We start from the raw sequence: 20,079 nt of genomic DNA on the forward strand, positions 1-20,079 counted from the left end.
AGACAAGTGACATCAGGATTTCTTTTCAAATGTTAGCATTTACGACCATATTATAAGGTATTTTCAAACAATTAAGATATAGCACAACTTTGCAGATAATCATATGTAATATATAAAATGTATCTCCTGGCTTCACCCTGGCATACTGAACATTGAGAAGGTCACATTGTATTAGTATTAGTCAAACAAATCACACAGAAGCCTAACATTGTAAAATTTAATTTCATGGCATTAATATAATGTATGTGAGCAGACAAGCTGTCAAAATCAAAACAGAAGAATATATTTTACACAAAATGAAATAAGCATCAGCAGCGTTACGACCACTTTTGAGATGATGACTGAAGAGAGGGGAGAGTATAGCCCAGAAAATCAGGACTGCTGGTCCGGCTGAAACAGGCAGGATTCAAACCCAGGCCTTCGACTGGTGCGGATACATACCGTATGTATATCTACTTTACAAGGTCTCAGACAAGGCTATTCTGCTACACGATCATGGAAAACTGTGGTAGCTATTCATGCGGTACCACCAGTCCTGTTTTAGCACTAGAAAGTAGCAGAACGGGTCCGATTACAACTTGAAATCAATTCAGACTTTCTGGGAACGATCGCTTGGGGAAAAACAGCACTGACTCCACTGGTCTGAAGAAGTGCAGTTTCAGACAATACGGTATTGCACCCCGGGCGGATGGAAGCATACCAACACTGTGGATTTCAATTAATAATCGGCCCAGGTGAGGAGGGATGGTTGCCATAGGTTACAGGTTCTGACAGCACTGCAGTTTGCCGCCCCTCTGGCCGTCGGTGGTCGGTGGCACGCTGATGTCCACCACGTTGTTTCCCGGGGACTCGTCGTGGGCACAGCGCTCTGCGATCTGTTTCTGCGAGACGATGCGGTAGATTTCTGTTCGGGAGGAAACACACGCTCGCGCTGGTTATTCTGGATGGACCTGAGGCACAGGAGGACCGACCGTCTAACTATGGCACACATCAAAAGACATACTCATTCTACAGTGATACAGTCCATTATTAGTCCAAGGTTGGTGCTCATTACTTATTACTCACACTCTGACATCCTGCCTCTAATAATGAGCTTACCTGTGAGGATATTTTTAAAGGCTTCTTCAACGTTTGTTGAATCCAAGGCTGACGTTTCTATGAATGACAGATTGTTCTTCTCTGTGGGATGAGGAAGGTTAAAAGTTAAAACACATACACCTCCCATAACAGGTCTCCCCTTGCTCTGGTCCCTGTCGCTCCGTGGGTCCAGGTACTGGTACCGCACCTGCGAAGGCCCGGGCCTCGTCCGTGGGCACGGCCCGGAGGTGGCGCAGGTCGCTCTTGTTGCCGACCAGCATGATGACGATGTTGTTGTCGGCGTGGTCCCTCAGCTCCTTCAGCCAGCGCTCCACGTTCTCATAGGTCAGGTGTTTGGCGATGTCATACACCAACAGAGCCCCCACTGCCCCTCTGTAGTATCTGCAGCAAGGCCAAAGGCGACAGATGGGTCGGCTTAGTGTTTGAATGTATGCTCATCTGGGCTCATGTTTTACTTCAGCTCGCCGAGCGTCACAGCATCCGTTTACTTAGCAGCTGCCCAGGTTCAGGTCGTACCACGTGATCCTGATCAGCAGATGGAGCCAGTTGTTCAATTATAGATCTTAAATAAAAAGAATTAACTCTACTTGATGATAAGAATCACGTGACGTAATCAAAAGTTCCAGAACTAATAGATCTATAATTTCGTAATTTCATGCCTGCTTTAGAAAAGTTCTGAAATCCATTTCACATTTGAAGTTCATCAGATGAATCCGATAACATTTCCCACGAATCAGCATTTCCACTTGAACCAATATCTACAGAGCAGAGCCCGAGTTGGGGGTGGTTACGTGTGCTCGGCTGCAGACTCACGCTGAGGTGATGGCCCTGTAGCGCTCCTGTCCCGCCGTGTCCCAGATCTGAGCCTTTATCGTCTTGCCGTCCACCTGGATGCTGCGCGTGGCGAACTCCACCCCGATGGTGCTCTTGCTCTCGAGGTTGAACTCGTTCCGTGTGAACCGAGAGAGCAGGTTGCTCTTTCCAACGCCCGAGTCCCCGATTAACACAACTGTGAAGTGAGGGAGGGAGAAGGTTGGAACGAGCGGGGGGGGGCTGGCGTATAGTAACAGATGTGAGAAATGGTGATCGAGCAAAAGTGGCTCTCCTTGATGTCTTATTCAGCAGAATCCAAAGGCTTCAGGTGTGAAATGATTTATGAGACAGTGTAAAAACATAGTGTTAAGCAGGGATGTAACAAAATACTAATAATAGGCTAGATTTATATAGCATAGTGTTACAACTCAATAGAAAGCATCACTGTATCAAAACTGAACTAAAATAGTATTCACTTGTAGTGAGCAGGAAGTTTGGGTCAATGCACTATACATTTGACCCTCTTTGGTTGTTGGCTGATAATGAAATAACTAGCAGCTCCTCTGTGGGTTGAAGTGTTCCAGGCTGTATGTTGTCACTGCACAGAACTTTCAGACAACATAGAAAAGAAGAGCAGCAAAACCAAACCCATGTGTTTACGTCCGTACCACTGTTCATATAATGCACACCAGAAGTTCCTGAGGGATTATCCAGCAAATAAAGAGGTGTGTTGGTCAGTGATGGGTCCCTGCTCAAGCACAAAGAAGCTACACAATGGGGCAGGAGTGACGGTGTTGAAAAAGAAATCATGCAGCGTAAAATGCTCAATGTTGAGGAAATGCAGACTTTTGCAGCCAACAGATTGACTAAAGTGTTTTACTCGTCCTCACAGCAGGCTGGTTTTGATAGTCCGCCTTCAAAGGCCCAGAGGTTTGAGAGGTGACTACAAAAAAAAAGTTGATCCCAGTGTTAAGAAGCTGAGCTGTGAGCCGCTTTACGTTGGCCATAAAGCACCAGCTGTGGGTCTGATTATCTCAGCATCCACGGCGATCAGTAACAGCCCGAGTGGCTGGAGGTAAAGTGACTTAAAGGCAGGGTCCCCGGCGCAGCAGCAGCAGAGGTGGAGTCCTTTTGTTTTCTCTTTCACTCCACGAGACGGAAACGCGGCCGAACTTTGTCCCTGGCGACATCGTGCCGGTCCGGGCTGCAGGAAGCTGATAACAGGCTCCATCAAAACCTGAATCGACATTTTCAGGCTCCGCTTTGCCCTTCCTGCTTCGGCCGGGGTGCGCTGACGATTGCTCAGGCAAGAGAGAGAGAGAGAGAGAGAGAGAGAGAGAGAGAGCGATCCCTCGCCTCCGGCAGATGCCCTATTCATCCCACAGAGGATACTTTGTTACATCTAAATGGCCTTTTGGCTTATACAGGCCCAGGATGTTAATGTGCCACAGGAGCTGATATCGCCATCAAAGGGAGGCATTCTGGATCCAACTGAGCACTAAAGATCAACCTGAGTCTGGTACCGCTCCAGCCTCAGTCACAGCCTTTCAGGCCCATTGATTCTGCTAAAAAAAACACTGACGTATAGAGCCGATTGCTGCATTCTGACTTTGAATAAGAGCAAATAAGACGAGGCTCCTTGATCAGCAGAGGTGGAGGCTAATAGGCCTTTAATCAGCCTCACGAGACGGAAAGATGAGAAAACACGACCCGGGTTTTTTTTCTTTCAATTCGAGCGGATGAAAGTTTGATTACAGAATCTGAGAAAAGCTGGGCACGGATAGGGTGTTGCATCCTCCACTTATAAATATACCGTAGCTGCAGGCGTAAAAACGTTACAATGACAGCATTATGTTGTAATCGCACCGTTTCCCATCCGGATAGTCACTGAGAAACACATCAGCCTGTTTCCTGAGCCAGGACGCACATGTGACACCGATGAAGACATTTACAGGCATTTAGAAGAAACAGCGTTGTCGACGTGAGCCTATGTAAAGGGGAACGTAGGCATCTTTTTTTTTTTACCTTTGAACAAGAAATCGTATTCATCGTCTCGGTTCCCCATTCTAGACGAGGCCGCTCCAACGCTTGTCTCCGGAAAAGGGTGCGTAAAAAGTGCGACTTTGAATAATCGCTATATGCCAGAAAATGTAGGTAAACGTTTATTCCGCCACTCTGCGCCAGTGCTGGCTGTCAAGGCGAGCTGGCCGCAGACAGGGAGAGCTCCCAGCTCTGCAGAGGGAGGGGAGGAGTCCCTGCGCTGCACGTGCCTTCCACAGGGGGGCGCGCTTTACTGGCATGCCAGCAGACCTCCACCATTCAGCGGTGACCCGCATGGAGACAGACGCTACAGGTCCTTCCCGTCTGAATGAATAGAGAAAAACGGGGTCACGTTCATATTTAGGAGGGATTTACATGTGAAGTTGTGGCAAACATTCACTCTTAAAACTCAATGCTTCTCTCGAAAGATGATAAGACAATGTAAAAGTGGCATCATTGTGGGGAAATTATTAGTGATCTTTTATTTACATATAAACAAAAAATGGCACGCTCAAAATTATTCATACCTTTGCACACCGCCAATCTATGGAAAAAATCCGATCTATACCACTCCAAATATATCCAAGGATTGAAGTACCACCATTCTCACAAACCTAGGCTCTGCTGGTGGCAGCAACTCAAGGCAGACAGTGCAACAGACCTCAGGCCACTGAGTCCCATAGAACACCACTTTTTAAAATAAAGCACACAAAAGCCCGTTTGGCCTTTGCAAATGCTCATCTTGACAAAGATGAGCATTCGCTGCTTGAATAAAAGTAATTTTAAGTCACAATCTGCCACGGTTATGAATAATTATGGGCTGGACTCTATATATAATAAAACAAAACATTATCTGGGAGAAGAAATTTAACCTAAGACTGTAATTTTAAATACATTTTAGAAAAATATCACGAAGATGTTTTTCAATACTCATGTAAAAAAACTTTTTTGTATTAGACTTTCGTTATGTCCACAAAAACTTTTATTGTAATATACATTCTATTCAGAAAAGTGCATAGTGCAAACAAAGTGCAAGTGTCCTAAATATTATATCATAATTATAAAAGGCAGTGTCCGTGGATCACGACAATTATTATAAACAAAGATCGACGTTATTATTTGGGGCGTGTTTCTCCTTTAAAGAAGTTCACGAGCTGATCCCGCCCCTTTCTTACCACGTCCTCTCCCATTGGTCAACTGCTGCGGCAAGGGTGCACGTGCGCCTCCGCGCATTTCAAGATCAAGATGGCAGCCTCCGTGTGTCGGTGCTACGAGGTAAGACGGTCATTCATGTCTGTCATTACGGCGTGTTTGCGGAACATTTGACGAAGTGAGCGGCGGCATTTAAAGCCTGTTCGCGGACTCTGGTGTGTTTGTAATTACGGTGTCGTTGAGCAGATCGGACGCCAGATTAACGTTATTAAAGGCCTCGTTGCATCAGACGTGAATAAGTATACGGTTGCAACGAGGTAATAAAGCGACGCGGCTGTCAGTGTTAAAGCCCGACGGATTTGAATAAACGAATAAAAGACCCATATGTCCACCTGTCAACATGACTTGCTTTTCCCTTGTCGTTTTCCTGACTGCAGCTGCTCGGCAGACGGGCTTTGGCCTTTACTACCCGGTCTTGGGTCTGTGCTGCATCAAGAGGAGATTCCGTTCTGTTACACAGGAGCCCAGCAGCAACTGCACAGGTAGACACTGACAGATTGACCTTCTTACACACATCAGCGCTCCTCAACACTAGTCCTCCAGTATTACTGCCCTGATTGTTGTTCTCCCCTGAACACTCCTGGAGCACGTTATCAGCTGTGGGTGGCAAATGGACAGTAGACTATAGATGACTTATTGGAAAGCTAGCGAAGATTATATCCGGCCTGTGTGTCTGTGTTCCCCATCAGGTGCGATATGCTTCGGGACGTAAAGGTTTTCTGGGGGAGTTTGTGGATAACCTGCGTCAGGAATTCAGTAAGAATCAAGAGATGAAAGACAACATAAAGAGGTTCAGAGAAGAAGCCAAGAGGCTCGAGGAGTCGGACGCCCTCCAACAGGCTCGCAGGAAATATGTGAGAACCTTATTTGGTTTGTTGCCTTGGTGCATGCATTTTTATTCCAAGTATTATAAGTGGTACATACAGAAGGTACATACTGTTACTTGATATAAATTCTATTCCTATTAGAAATCCATAGAAGAAAGCACATCAAAGACTTCAGATGTGTTTAAGAAGACCATAGGTTCCCTGTCAGAGGCTGTGAAGGAGGTACGGTATCAGCAATTCTTCTGGTTTAGCAGTTACATATAATAATTTTATTCCAGAGGGTAGAAATATTTTTACCCGAACTGACTACATACTGTTTTTAGTGAAGTGGCACACATTCCCTTTTTATCGTGGTTCTAGGTTATTTTTAATGAATAGTGTTTTTCTAAATATTTAAAATACCAACACATAACCAGGTGTAAAAATGCTTTGCCTATTAATGTTAAAACAAGCTTTGCACTTTTTTGACATTGTATCTAAAGGGTCTTGAGGAGGTGAGTCGTACTGACATTGGGAAGAAGCTCAAGGAAGGTGTGGAGGAGGCAGCCAAAACAGCCATGCACTCTGCAGAGTCGGTCTCCAAAGGGGGAGAGAAACTGGGCCGGACCAACGCGTTCAAAGCCATCTCGCAGGTCAGAGGTGAAATCCTGCTGCACTGAAGCAGAAACACTGACAGGCACTAATCGTTCGCATCATACCTGCAGGGTGTAGAAACCATGAAGAGGGAGATAGATATTGGCGATAATGGCCCGTACAGAGCTCCATCCCAGTTGAGGAAGAGAAGCAATTTCTCCTCTAAAGATGAGGGAAGCAGAGTGTTTGTGGCCAATGAGTGAGTGACTGAAAGGCGCTTCCACATCCTGCAGTAATAAAGCAGACCATGTGTTTCCTCTCTTACTTTGTGATAACTTGTCAGCTACTGTGTGAATCCCTGACGTCGGCGTCTTCTGTGTGATGCAGGGACGCCATGGGTGTGGTTCTCCACAAGGACTCAAAGTGGTACCAGCAGTGGAGGGACTTCAAGGACAACAACACTGTTTTTAACAGTAGGGACATTTTTGGCTGGGTTTTTGTCATTCAACAGATCACTGTATTTTTTTTTATAAGCAGCAGGTGGCGCCAGATTAATTTCTCTTCTGTCTAGTTCAATAAAATATACCTGGGGCATGTTAAACCCGACTGTGGTACCTGTAAAATGGCAGCTACATGTTTTCTTTTTGTTTCCTAAAGGATTCTTTGAGATGAAGATGAAGTATGATGAAAGCGATAACGCCCTCATCAGAGCATCCAGGGCCGTGACTGACCGAGTCACTGATCTTCTAGGTAATGCATTCAGTTCAACAATTGTGCCATACTGTCCCTTCAGTGAGCGGCAGATGGTGGAAGACAAGCTTTGTGCTCTGTTTGTATTTTTAACATTTATGAAAAATGCTGTTCCTGCAGCTGAGTCCTAGAGTTGTTTGTTTTGCAGGTGGTCTTTTCTCAAAGACTGAGATGTCCGAGGTGCTGACAGAGATCCTGAAGGCAGACCCCACCTTTGACAAAGACTCTTTTCTCAAACAATGTGAGAAAGATATCATCCCTAATATACTAGAGGTAAACTCCCTCTTTTCCTATAGTATGCAGCCAGTCTTTTATAAAATACAGTACATGTAAAATGTTCTAAAGCAATAATTTCTAATGCCTTGTTTCTGCAGGCTATGATCCGTGGAGAACTGGATGTTTTAAAAGATTGGTGTTACGAAGCTGTAAGTTACAGTTTTTTTAAAATATATTTTATATTTATATTATTCAGAATGTATGAAGCCTAATTTTTCATTTCACAGACATACAGTCAGCTGGCGAATCCCATCCAACAGGCTAGGGCACTTGGGCTGCTCTTCCAGTCCAAAATCTTGGACATTGATAATATAGATGTAAGTGCTTTATCACTTGTACAGCAGCATTAAATTCAGGCATCCGATAACGCAGCAATATTTGCTATGTGCAATTATTTTTTCCTCTTAAAGCACATTTATTTAATTTACATACAGAAAACGTGTGCTGCGCATGCTGCGTAATAGATCGGGCCGCCGCAGAAAGTGACAATAACTCTTGGTAAGTGCCTTGTTTTTCTCATCTCTCCTTGTGTTGTAGCTGGCAATGGGGAAAATGATGGACCAGGGCCCAGTGCTGATCATCACCTTCCAGGCTCAGGTCGTCATGGTGATCCGCAGCCCCAAAGGAGACGTTGTGGAGGGAGATCCGGTCTGTCAGCTCTTAATCACTGCACCAGATTAGCAAATCTAATAAATGTAGACAGTAATTGGTAAATTCAGGGAAGTAAACAAATGTCTGTAAATAGATCAGTCACATTTCTATTTGTCTTGTTGCTTAAAGAGGTTTGATGCACTGTCTGTTTTTACTTCATAAAACCAAGCGAGGTTTTGAGTTTCTCCTCCAGCCTCTCCGGACTCACCCTGTCTTCTTCTCCTTTCACAACAGGAGAAGGTGATGAGGATGATGTATGTTTGGGCGCTGTGTCGTGACCAAGAGGAGCTGAACCCCAACGCAGCCTGGAGACTGCTGGACATCTCTGCCTCCAGCACCGAGCAGGTGCTCTAGGAGGAGGAGAAGGAGGAAGGAGGAAGACGACAACAGGTGAACAGAACCTGAAAACAGGAGGAGGATGTGCCTGGAAGAGCTGCACGCACTGACTCACCTATAATTACACAAACAAATGAGGAAACGCTGCTGTTACACCAGTACGCTGTCTTCATTAGTATACTGTATGTGTGTGTAGGCCACTGACTCAGTACTTAAGCTTCCAGGGGCTAAATGAGAACAGAGCATTTATATCAAGTGTGCAATAGTTGGAACCACCTCATGCTCTTTTACTTCATAGCACAGCAACAAAAGGTCTAATTCCTCATCAAATAATGTGCCCAGAAAATTGAATTGGCCGTTGTCCTGGAACCTTGTTGCAGTAATGACTGAGATGAAGTTCTGCTAATATGCTAATGTGGTCGGGGACTGTCTCTGTCATTTGTACTGTAGCTTAGGATTCTGCATGAAAACCTGAGAAACCATCAGCTGCACATGAATGCGTTTCCAACTGTAGTGTGTGTTCTCGGGTTGGAGCGAGTTGTGTTCTCATTCCTTCACTTCCTGTCTGCTCTTGAACTATCACTGTATCTAAATCAAAACTTGTAAATACTGTAAATCAAATGTCCGGTACTGCTTCTTGCTGGGACCAAATGTCATAGCGGTTTTATTGTTTGAGCATCATTTGTCTTCTCATATTTCATTTTTTTCAGTTGTTCGTCTTGCTAAACACTTATGTTTACATTTGTGTATGTGACTCCTGGTGCCAAGTTGGAACAAGTGAGGTTCCTGAATATGTGTGCTGACTGTTTTTTGATATTTATGCCATGCGACAGTTCGCGTATTTACTCACAGGACACATGAAGGTTGAGCATGATGTGAGTGAACCATGACCTTGTGTAGGGTAATAAAACAGCGTCCGTGCTTCCAAAGAAGAGCTGAGCTCCTCAGCACACGTGACATCAGTGGCTCGTTACCAGTTACTGCTGGTCACAGCGCTCTCATCGTCGTGCTCATGCGTCCTTGGTGTGTGCTGATGACGTATGAGCTCCTATAGGGTTGTATGATGAAGACAGAATCATTCCACGACCAATTATGAGTTTTGCTTCAGCAAAGGAAACGTAGCAATTAGGACACTTTCACAACACATTGAATGTAAATTCTGAACAACAGAGGACCGGGTGTTAAATAAGATCAGATTCTTCTTCTGCAATAATACCAGTTTTACTTCTCTGGTAAAATGTTTTGGTCTCCAGACAATAAATATAATGATAATAAAATTTTCCTGGAAGCACTTTTTTTGTCCATCCGTCACAATGGTTGAAAATTCCCAGATTTACTCCACAGCTCTCTACTGAACACTCCAGACAAACTAACTGAACCTTTTATCCAGAGGCCAACATCTGCAGAATCAAGAGCTCTGTCTTGGTTTGCCTCGGCCGAGTCAGCACCTGTCTATGCGCTCAAAAGAGGAACGCTGAGTCCTTTGAAGCTCTAATAGACGTCTGTGGATGTGGCTATTGACGCGGGCTCATAAAGCGATGGATTTGTTAGTGTGGGATGACAGATCAGGCTTTAAATAACGCACGCCTGTAGCTTCGCACACGTATCGCCAATATCTATAGGGAGCTCATCCCACAGCCGTCTGCTGTGATGAATGACCAGGGACCCGCTTCTACTAACCTCCTCCAAAGTCAACTCAGTGTGAATGGCTCAGCGTAAACATTGTTTTCATCTGCACATTGTTATGCTGCACATGTAAAGAAAATTAACTTTGTGAAACAACCATGGACCCAGCTGCTGTTTGCTCCCTGAGCCATGGGCATTCTCATGGCACCTGGGTGCATCACCGCCACGGCCCTTGGAGACTTTGCTGTGCTTTCCTTTAATTATGACTCTGGTTATTACGTCATGCTGTTGGTGGGGTTTTGCATTAGGCTGTGCTCTAACCTACATAGAACAATGACTCTCCAGAAGCACAGCAGCCATGTCAGCTCATTACATAACACTCATTTATTTTTGTTGTTTGGGTTTTAAAGTATTTTGTGTGATAATAAGGACGACACGGTTTAAATTTCAACAACATCAAAGAAAATGAATGAAGGGAAATGAACAGTAGTTTGATACTTTGACATTAGTTCCTCTACATCAATACAATCCTATGAATTCTATCAAAGAAATAGGTTTGACATTTTTATAATTACGCTTGCATTATACCAAGAGGTTGCCAGTCGCAGGTCCCGCAGCATAACATCTGTATTGATCTGTGCTGCAAGCATAGGCTGGGTCCCTTCAGCGATCACCAACCTGTGGGTGGTTCAGTTCCCTGTGATTTGAGTCGGAACTCCTTCAGGACCATTACTGAAGGGCGGGATTTGTCTATTGACGCCTAGGGCCCCTTACTGTCGGCGCCCCACACACTTCTCTTACATAATGCAAAAGCCACACGCGGCTCCTGGTGCTTTGCTCATCCAAATGAAAAGGTTTGTGCCATCCATGCAGGGACGGGGAGGAGGAGGAGGAGGAGGGGGTGGGGGTGCGTGGGGCGGGCCTCTCAAACTGAGAAGACTTTTAAGCCCCTGACGAAGCTGGAGCGAGGCTGCGGGACGCGACGGACCCGGAGCGAGGCAGCTGCTGCAGGATCATCGTCCTCCTCCTCCTCCTCCTCATCATCCTCCCGCCGTGCGGCTGATTGCGTGCCCTCACCTGTGACACCGGCTGGAAGGTACAGTGTCTAATCTGCTCCTGATCCACAGCGACGCCGTCATAATCACTTTGTTTGCTGGAGGTGGACTTGTGTGCGTGGGAGCCTGGAGGCTGCGGGTGCGTAGTTAGTTTATCATGACTACAGGCTGTCCTGCAACTTTCAGCTGTCCTTTAGATTTTTAACTGCTCCTACGGAGTTTCTCCCATTTTATTTAGAGAAGTCTAATTTTAAAGCAGGTATAAAGAGGACGTCCTGCAGGAATTACAGCTGCGACTGTGTGTGCTCTGTTACCAGAACTCAGGGCTTTCGTACAGTTTTAGTTATTTTTTCAAATTAAGGATTGTGATTCTGTTATTTTAGTTTAGTTTTTTTCCATTCTGGTGCATGAAGCATCGTTTTTCCTTCTGCCCATGTGAAGCAGACCTGGTCGACCACCACGACGCGATCGATCTGCTCCGCGAGAATTGATGACCCATAGAACTGCTCCCTCTCTCGCTGTATATTTACTCCGACTCTCAGCGCGGCCGCGTTTCCACCGTTGCCCTCAGCTCCGCGGCTCGTGGCTCTGACCTTGGGTGACCCTGGAGAGGTCCGATCTAAGCTAAGTAACCAATGAGTGACCCTCATTAGATGAAGCGCTGAGTGTCTGGGTGCTTTAACCTTCTCTCCTTCTGGTTCTGCTCATGCTCAGCCTGGTCTAAATACAGGCCATCCAATAATTGACACTGGAGCAAGCAGCTCCTTGCTGTGTCATCCAGTCCCATATTAAAGCTTCACTCGGCCCTTTAGCCCCATCATCCGCGGCGCAGGGAGCTATCAACTTGTCTCTGGGAGTGGGGAGGAAATAGAATGTGCTGACTGGGGAGCGCAGCTACGGCAGGAAACGCACAAGTGTTTGTGTGCAACAGCTCCCTGAGGGGTTCGGTCCACGTCCCTCTATGCTGTTATCATTCATTGATTTGATTTATTTCTGTCCAACTCGCAGGATGAGTGTTGCTCGTGTCTGAAGGCTGGACGGGGGTTGTAATGACAGTTTGAGAAGCCGTAACGCTGGCACGGGCGCTGGAAACCCTGAAAACACCTCACTGGGGCCATGAAACAGCAGAAATCCATACCGCTGACATGTCCAGGGCCCGAGTCCACCTCCGGATCAATAGGACTTTTCCCTTCGTTCAGCACCTCCGCCTGTGGGACGCTCACTCTCACGCTAATCTTTGCTTTTGTGTCTTTCTCTTAGGAGGTTTCCGGGACGTCAGGATGAAGATGAACATGTAACAATAGAAGCGTCGCTACTGGACTCCAGCGTTAACACTGATAAATAAACCGAAGGCGGTGTGAATGATCGGGACTAATGGACTTATTCTCAGCATCTCCTGAGGGTGCATGAGGAAAACCAACAGGGGAACACCAGCTGCTTCAGGCTAATTAAACCCCGTCCTGCTCCGCGGTTCACCAGAGATCTTATTAATTTGCTGCTGATTTACTGTGTGATTTCTGCCGCTGTGCCCCCTCCTTCGCCCTCCGGCCTGTGGGAAACGCCGCCGCTCAGCTCAATCTGCCGCGACGACGCCATGTGATCGTCCTCGGCACTTAGAAATCGAACCAGTCCGACCTTCCGAACGCTCCCCCCCCGCTTCCACGATGGGCGACGCCAACTACTGGGTGGCCGACTACGACCCGTCCACGCCGGCGCCGCCCGGCTTCGCCCGCGGCCCGCCGGCGCTGCACCCCGTGGCGGCGCCGCCGGAGCAGGGCGCCGTGTGCTTCGTGGGCCTCCTGGTGCTGCTGCTGCTCTTCCTGGTGGTCCGCTGCGTCCGCATCCTGCTGGACCCCTACAGCAGCATGCCCAGCTCGTCGTGGACAGACCACCAGTCCAAGTCCGGCCTGGAGAGGGGGCAGTTCGATTACGCGCTGGTGTGACAGCGCGGCGACGAGGAGGTACTGACCTCCCGTTGTAGATATTTGTCGTCTTAGGGGAGGAATTCAGCGACATAACGCAAGCTGCACACTGTCTAAGCAAGCCCCAGTCTAACACACAACACAGAGATGTGACTGGAGCCTTTTTAGTGACAAACACCGGCGGAGGATGACAATCCGCCTCCCAGAATCACATTATGGCTCCTGTTCATCACGTCAGATTGTGAGGCTCTAATGATTTTACGAACCCCAGAGTTGAATTACAACCAGAGAGCGGAGCGGCTGCAAAAAGCTTCCGATTGAATGACAGGGAAATGGGAAAAGTTTAAAGCGGACATAAAAAAGGATTTCAGCATCGCCAGTGTAGCGGATCCGGAAACGAGGCCGTAAACGCCGCGTTGATTTGCTGTAACGTGACCTTTATGGACGTTTTAGCCGCTTCGCGTCTAGAAGATGTCAACCTAGTTTCTCAGAAGCTCAAAACCTTGCGTGGTTGTTTTCCAAATGATCCTCAGGTAAAATGCTTAACCAAAGCCCCTTTAGAGGGTACGCTGTATCTTTATTTCAGCCCTTGCTGCTATTTGTATCAGTCTATTTCTTCTAAATTCATTGTGTTCTCAGTCTCCATTCCACCTTAAACCCTAATGTTAATAATACATAACCATTGTATTTGGGGTTTTGCTCTCCCATCCCTTTAAGAGGCTTATGAGGCTCAGCGTGGAGGCTCACAGTGCTGACCGAGTTATGTGTCATATTAAGTTATGATTATTAAAAGCGTGTACACCAATTTCCTCCCCCTAATCCTTTTTGCCTCCGCGCCCCGTCCAGTGCAGCCAAATCTCTTCAACAGTGCCTGTAGGAATATGAGAAGAGCTGATATTGATTTTATTAGAATTATATTTCTGCTCCTTTTGCCACTTGTTTTATAATATAACATTTTGCCCTTAATATACTAAAAAGCCCTTTTGAAAAACAACTTTAGTTCAATTTCAACATTGTTCCATGTTCTACTTTCCTGAATAGAGCTATTTTCCTAATGTTTCTTTAAAGTGGCATTTTTTTATTGAAGTAAAAGCTTTTGTCTTGTCCTGGTTTCCATTGCAGTCTAATTGCTCCACACATCTGCAAAACACACACTACAAGCCACTTCAAACCCAGCAATATCTGACCTCACGCTGTCTCTCAGGTCAATAGTGAGAAGAGTTAAAGCAACTTGATCAATCAAATAATCTATCGGAGGCCCGTAAAGAGACAAGCCAAGTTAATTTACGGGGTAGATTGCCTCCGCTGATGAAATACAATCTCATCAACACTGCGAAGCACCAGCTTCATTATCTGTGGTGTTTTTTTTTTCAAAACAGCCACATCAATAACCACAATAAGAAAATTAAAAGCACTAAACAAGGTTTTGTGACACTTGAAGTGATTTAAAGTCACACCTCAGATGCTGCTCTTCATGCATGCCGGGATGACTGATCAGCAGCAACCTCTGCTGGAGGCTTTGGGAACTGCAACTCCATCAGAGGCCGATATTTCTGCTTTCCAGCGAAATGCCTGTATTTTTTCATTAATAAATTTGTTTCAAACACTTTTGCCATTATCTAGTGACACTACCACCGATCTTAGCTCTACTTTTTATGTTTTAATACATTCTAAGACCAGACAAACAGGTGACGTGGTAAGTGTTGCTGACTGGACCCAAACAGGCCTCTACACTGTGCAGCTGATCAGACTCACACGGTTGGAGATGCACCAGCACCTCATTAGTCCAGCGATTTCCAGGTCACGTTTGTGCTTCAGCGGGTTCTGACAATGTGCTTCCCAGAAAAAAAGCAGGAGTTGTCAGAGCTCATCACTTTGTCTTTGGTGCAACCACACACACATAATGTACAACCACACACGAACAAATGCCTCAACACATACATGTGCACACAAATCTTCAAAAAAAGCAGGCACACTAAAAAAAACCTGATGGTGGATATTTTAATGTGTACAAAAGTCATATTCCTGTTGTAATTCAAGAGAACTAATAATTATTAAAGTTCACAAGATTTACTTTGAGTGTAAAGTGTGAAACCTAAATAACAATAAGTCTACATCTCTATTATTAACACACTTCACTTCTGATCTGGACGGACCGGCAGGTTCACCTAATGCAAATACTTAAACATACATAAACTAATGATCTGTTCTTCAGATAAACACACATGGGTGAACGCCTGCTCACATGCAAATCATCTTTGTCTTTTGCAAACTCTTGCACGACGCCATCTGCCGCCACCGATCCAATTACACACAAACACAACACAGCACAAACACGTTATTTGCAGATGAATTCGCAGGTGCTCGACTCGTCACAGCCGTTGTCAGTGAACACGTTTAGTTCTATCAGCTGGACGTGTTGACAGATGGAGGAGGACGGTGTGAGGGAGATTTGACTGTGCGCGTGTTTCTGTGTGACCGTTAGTGCAATCGGGGGCGTCGGTGTGTGTTTTAAGGGTGCGTCATGTCATGTGTGTATTCTACAACAGGTTAGTGAGTTACACTACGACTGTGGCATAAACCAGCTCCAGTAAACATATAATGACTCATAACACACCGGGTAATTTCTGTCATGCTTCGTTCTGTGCAGGGTAAAAAGTTCCTTCTGTTCAGTTAATCAGCCATTGTTTCATCAAGAGATTCGAGAAAGACAGGAAGTATCGGACGTCTTCAAAATAAAGGGTCGTTACAGCTATGGTTTTTGCATAATTAAAAGGTTTTAACATGACATGACATAAAATGTTTTCTGATAGAAACAGATACTCTACTAACGTGGCTGGTGAATCTTTTATAAGTGCGCCATGCGTACATACTGTGAGTATGTACTGTTTTAAGTTGCTTGGATTTCCGGACCACCGGGCGGCTTTTATTTTGAAAGCTCTCTCCGCTTTTCTTTATTTGCGTTTGTCTTGACGGTCTCCAACCGCAGTTAACGAGCGGCTCGTCCTCCCGTCGTCAGGATACAGACACGGAGACGCACCAGCAGGAACCGGTTGGTTTGAGGTGAGTTTACAAGCTGATGTTCCATGTGGGGAGATTGTAGAAAATAATTGTAAAAATCCTGTTTATTTAGTCTGTTTGTGCTTATAGGTGAATATTTGTTCGTTATTCTTAATATTTAAAGGTTGTTATAAGTTAGAGCGTCTAATGTTGACGCAGACAAACTTTTAATAGATGATAGGATTTGTGTTTTGATGTGACTTCAGAGTGATTTAGTCCCAGACTGGGTTTCATGGATGACATGTTCACATTCACCGTGGTCCCGCAGAATGGAGCTGCTGCGTGACGTGTGGAGGCGGGATTACCTGCTCCCTCCAGGTGTGACCTGGGGGGACATGGAGCGGCTGGCGGACTCTGAGCGGCCGCGACCCCTGGACCTGGTCGTGGCGCTGCCGCTGGCGCTGGGCTTCGTGGCGCTGCGCTACGCGTTCGAGAGGTGCATCGCGCGCGCACACACACACACACACACACACACACACACACACACACACACACACACACACACCTGCGCACACATACACGCACACACACGCACACACACACACACACACACACACACACAAACACACACACACAGGCCTTTGTTGTGTGGCTGTAATATGAAGTGTTTGGGGCATTGTCTGTTGTCTTTTCTTGACTACGCTCATAATAACACCTCCATCCTCTTTTTGGAGAAAGTCAGTATTGTTCCACTGAAAACGGCCGCGTGTTCGTAAGAGGATACGAGCCGTGGGACGGTGAGCAGGTGTTTGGGAGCGCAGACGTTGTTATTGTCAGAAAGAGGGCGCCTTTGGGGAGAGAGTGGCAGAAGTAGCAGGTCTGTGGTTGTCGCTGCCCGCACAATGTGTTTGTGTTGCGTTTTCTCCACCTGAGGATGAAACCGGTGCAAAAGTAAAAACAGAAACACTGTTGTTGCCGCACACAATGAATCGCTTACGTGTCTCAATATCAGCTTTCCGTGAACCAAGAGGACCAATGAATGTAAACTCATTGTGAAGCGTGCGCATCATGTGTGGGTCTGTTTCCTCCAGGTTTGTCGCTCCTTCCGTGGGCGCATGTTTAGGGGTGAGGAACAGACTGCACAGGACAGCGGCCCCCTCCTCACAGCTGGAGTGGTTCTACACCCAGAGGAGCACGCAGCCGACACAGGTCAGAGGTCACAGCGCTGGGTCAGAGGTCACAGCGCTGGGTCAGAGGTCACAGCAGCATCTGACGTTCGAGCCGTCAGTGGATCGTGATGGTTCCGCTGCGTTTTTTCCCCCCTCAGGGCGACATCGCCGGCCTGGTGCCGCTGTGCGGCCGGACCCAGAAGCAGATCGAGACCTGGTTCCGGCTCCGCAGGAACCAAGACCGGCCCTGTCGCTCCAAGAAGTTCGCCGAGGCCGCGTAAGTTCCCCCCCGCGGCCCCTCGGGGACGCTTCATTCACCGTCCAGTGCAAACTCAGCTCCAGCTCCTCCTTTTCTGGGAGTTTCTTCTTTCACTGTAATCTTCTCATCGCACGCGTTCTCATTCACAGTTGGAGATTCGTTTTCTACCTCACTGCCTTTTTAGCCGGACTGAGAAGCCTGATTGATGTAAGTACTGTACCACTTTTGTGGCTACTAAACATAGTACAAGTACACACAAGTACTTCTTCATACCCTGGTTTCTACTTTTCTCTACAGAAGCCCTGGTTCTGGGACCTTAGAGAGTGTTGGAAGCAGTATCCAGTGCAGGTGAGCGGGTTTGCAGCATTTCTCTGGATCAAAACGAACTAAACAATGAGCAGGAACACAATCCAAGCACAATGTAGAAAAACGATCTCGTCTACATTTAGCTCGATTCGTTCATCCTTTGTTTGAAGCTGCTGCCAGAGTGACAGAAAGCAGCTCCAGCTAATTCGATGTGTGCCGTGATAATGATAATTCCAGCCCATGCACCGCGCCCATTACTGGTACTACATGCTGGAGCTGGGCTTCTACGGCTCCCTGCTGCTGCGCATCTCCGCGGACGTCAGGAGGAAGGTGAGGAGCTCGCTCGCGGCCTCGTCTCGCGCCCGTTTGAGGCCGACGCTGACGAGCGGCGCGTTTGCTTTGCCAGGACTTCAAGGAGCAGGTGCTGCACCACCTGGCCACCACCTCGCTGCTGGGCTTCTCCTACTGCGCCAACTACGTCCGCATCGGCACCGTGGTCATGCTGCTGCACGACTCCGCCGACGTCCTGCTAGAAGTAACGCACACGCGCGCCCCGACTCCCAAGCACGGGTCCCCACGTGAATATATAACAATGAATAATGAATATAATACAATAGATATTGTCTTTTTGCAGTCGGCCAAGATGTTTAACTACGGCACCGGCTGGAAGAAAACCTGCGATGCGCTGTTTGTTGCGTTCGCTGCCGTTTTCCTTGTGACGCGACTGGTGATTTTTCCCAGCAAGTAAGTCCCTCCTCGGACCCGTGTGACTCGTAACGCAGCGCAGGCGCGCTCATGAATGCCCTGCTTGCTCACAGAGTCATCCACACCACCCTGGTGCTCTCCATGGACTTCTTCCAGCCGTTCTTCGGCTACTACCTTTTCAACGCGCTGCTCATGGTGCTGCAGGCGCTCCACGTGTTCTGGGCGGCGCTGATCTTACGTATGGTCTATAAGTTTCTGAAGGGCGAGGTGAGAATTGGGGGGGGGCTTTTAATTTGAAATCTACACCCATGCTGTTTTAAAGCGTTAAACCCTGCGTCCGCTCTCGCCCTCAGCTGCAAAAGGACGAGCGCAGCGACGACGAGAGCGAGACGGAACAGGAGGAGGACGAGGGTGCGAGTCCGGACGATCACCGCTGGGAGAGACGCAAAGACGCGCTGAACTCTAAGCTCGCAGCGCTGAGCAACACGTGCGTGCTAAATAACTTCAGCCACCACCGAAGCTCCGCAGCCGCCAGGACGCGCAAAGCCCAATAAAGACGGTTTATTTACACGGGCCTTGATTTCGCTGTGCCAATTTTAAAATCACACTAAGGTTCATATGTGACGCAGTGAGTCATTATCCTCAATACAACAAGGGACTCGTGGTGATGGACAGGTAAGTAGTGGGGTGAGCGTTTACCTAATAACCAGTGTCAAATCAAAATAGGACTGATGCATTCACATCTGGATTATGGAGCCATCCAATGAGCTCTACCACCAGGCTGCACACACAATCCCTGGTTTAGCTATTAAGCCGCTGAGGCACATTAGCTACACTAGGTAATAATGGCATTTTAAATAATATTATGTAATTGTTTTTCATATATATGGATGATAAACTGTTTTGTACGTAAATTAGCCTTTGACAATCAAAAAATGATGCTTCATAACAAAAATATGAGGTCCATTTAGAGCTAGAAGCGGTCAAGGTTGTAAAATGCAGTATATTAAAGTAAAATAAAGTCATTTCACTATTTCTATACCCCTCTCTTGTGCCTTGTGACTTGTAATTTAGCACATTTATTTTTTATTATTTTTTCTTTAAAATACCATGTATGCACACACTTTATATTACCAATTTATACAATAACCACTGTCTTTGTGGTGTTCATAAATAGCACAAATTAGATTACAGTGGGTTTTATGTTATAAATTACGTACTGTTCTACAGCGCCATCTAGTGCTCAGTCCAGCCTACACCTTTTTACTCCAGATGTGGTATAAGATAAAATAAGATAAGTCAGACTTTATTGATTTTCTAAACCGAGGACCTCGCGTGTCCCTGGCTGATGCCCTACTCACTGAGTTTATTTATATATGTATATATCGTTATATTTTACGATGATGTTTACTGGCTCCACATTTAATATATATTGTGCAGTCTTACAGAACCTGCGATTGT

The 20,079-nt window shown here is 46.5% G+C and overlaps 4 protein-coding genes across 4 annotated transcripts; 3 read left to right on the forward strand and 1 right to left on the reverse strand.

Annotated features, from left to right (window-relative positions):
- Positions 1-203: 203 nt before the first annotated feature.
- LOC114844831 (ras-related protein Rab-11B-like) lies at positions 204-4,119 on the reverse strand. Its single transcript, XM_029132471.3, has 5 exons — positions 3,937-4,119; positions 1,912-2,107; positions 1,286-1,479; positions 1,099-1,179; positions 204-904 (listed from the first exon to the last, which is right to left on the reverse strand). The coding sequence occupies exons 1-5, from the start codon at positions 3,974-3,976 to the stop codon at positions 759-761; spliced, it is 657 nt and encodes a 218-aa protein (XP_028988304.1). The 5' UTR covers positions 3,977-4,119; the 3' UTR covers positions 204-758.
- A 118-nt stretch (positions 4,120-4,237) lies between these two features.
- Positions 4,238-9,853, forward strand: LOC114844825 (mitochondrial import inner membrane translocase subunit TIM44-like). The gene is made up of 13 exons (XM_029132461.3): positions 4,238-5,226; positions 5,541-5,645; positions 5,853-6,017; positions 6,132-6,212; positions 6,473-6,622; positions 6,695-6,822; positions 6,951-7,036; positions 7,221-7,313; positions 7,462-7,586; positions 7,688-7,738; positions 7,817-7,906; positions 8,127-8,237; positions 8,475-9,853. Exons 1-13 carry the CDS (start codon positions 5,197-5,199, stop codon positions 8,592-8,594), a joined length of 1,335 nt encoding a protein of 444 aa, XP_028988294.1. The 5' UTR covers positions 4,238-5,196; the 3' UTR covers positions 8,595-9,853.
- A 1,294-nt stretch (positions 9,854-11,147) lies between these two features.
- LOC114844832 (cortexin-1-like) lies at positions 11,148-15,227 on the forward strand. The gene is made up of 2 exons (XM_029132473.3): positions 11,148-11,298; positions 12,518-15,227. The coding sequence occupies exon 2, from the start codon at positions 12,922-12,924 to the stop codon at positions 13,198-13,200; it is 279 nt and encodes a 92-aa protein (XP_028988306.1). The 5' UTR covers positions 11,148-11,298; positions 12,518-12,921; the 3' UTR covers positions 13,201-15,227.
- An 863-nt stretch (positions 15,228-16,090) lies between these two features.
- Positions 16,091-19,657, forward strand: LOC114844826 (ceramide synthase 2-like). Its single transcript, XM_029132462.3, has 11 exons — positions 16,091-16,242; positions 16,508-16,675; positions 17,271-17,388; positions 17,507-17,625; positions 17,757-17,814; positions 17,905-17,955; positions 18,151-18,243; positions 18,320-18,448; positions 18,548-18,657; positions 18,732-18,885; positions 18,972-19,657. Exons 2-11 carry the CDS (start codon positions 16,509-16,511, stop codon positions 19,170-19,172), a joined length of 1,200 nt encoding a protein of 399 aa, XP_028988295.1. The 5' UTR covers positions 16,091-16,242; position 16,508; the 3' UTR covers positions 19,173-19,657.
- Positions 19,658-20,079: the final 422 nt, after the last annotated feature.

The sequence above is a fragment of the Betta splendens genome, chromosome 17, assembly GCF_900634795.4.
Source record: "Betta splendens chromosome 17, fBetSpl5.4, whole genome shotgun sequence".
Taxonomy (NCBI): Eukaryota; Metazoa; Chordata; class Actinopteri; order Anabantiformes; family Osphronemidae; genus Betta; species Betta splendens.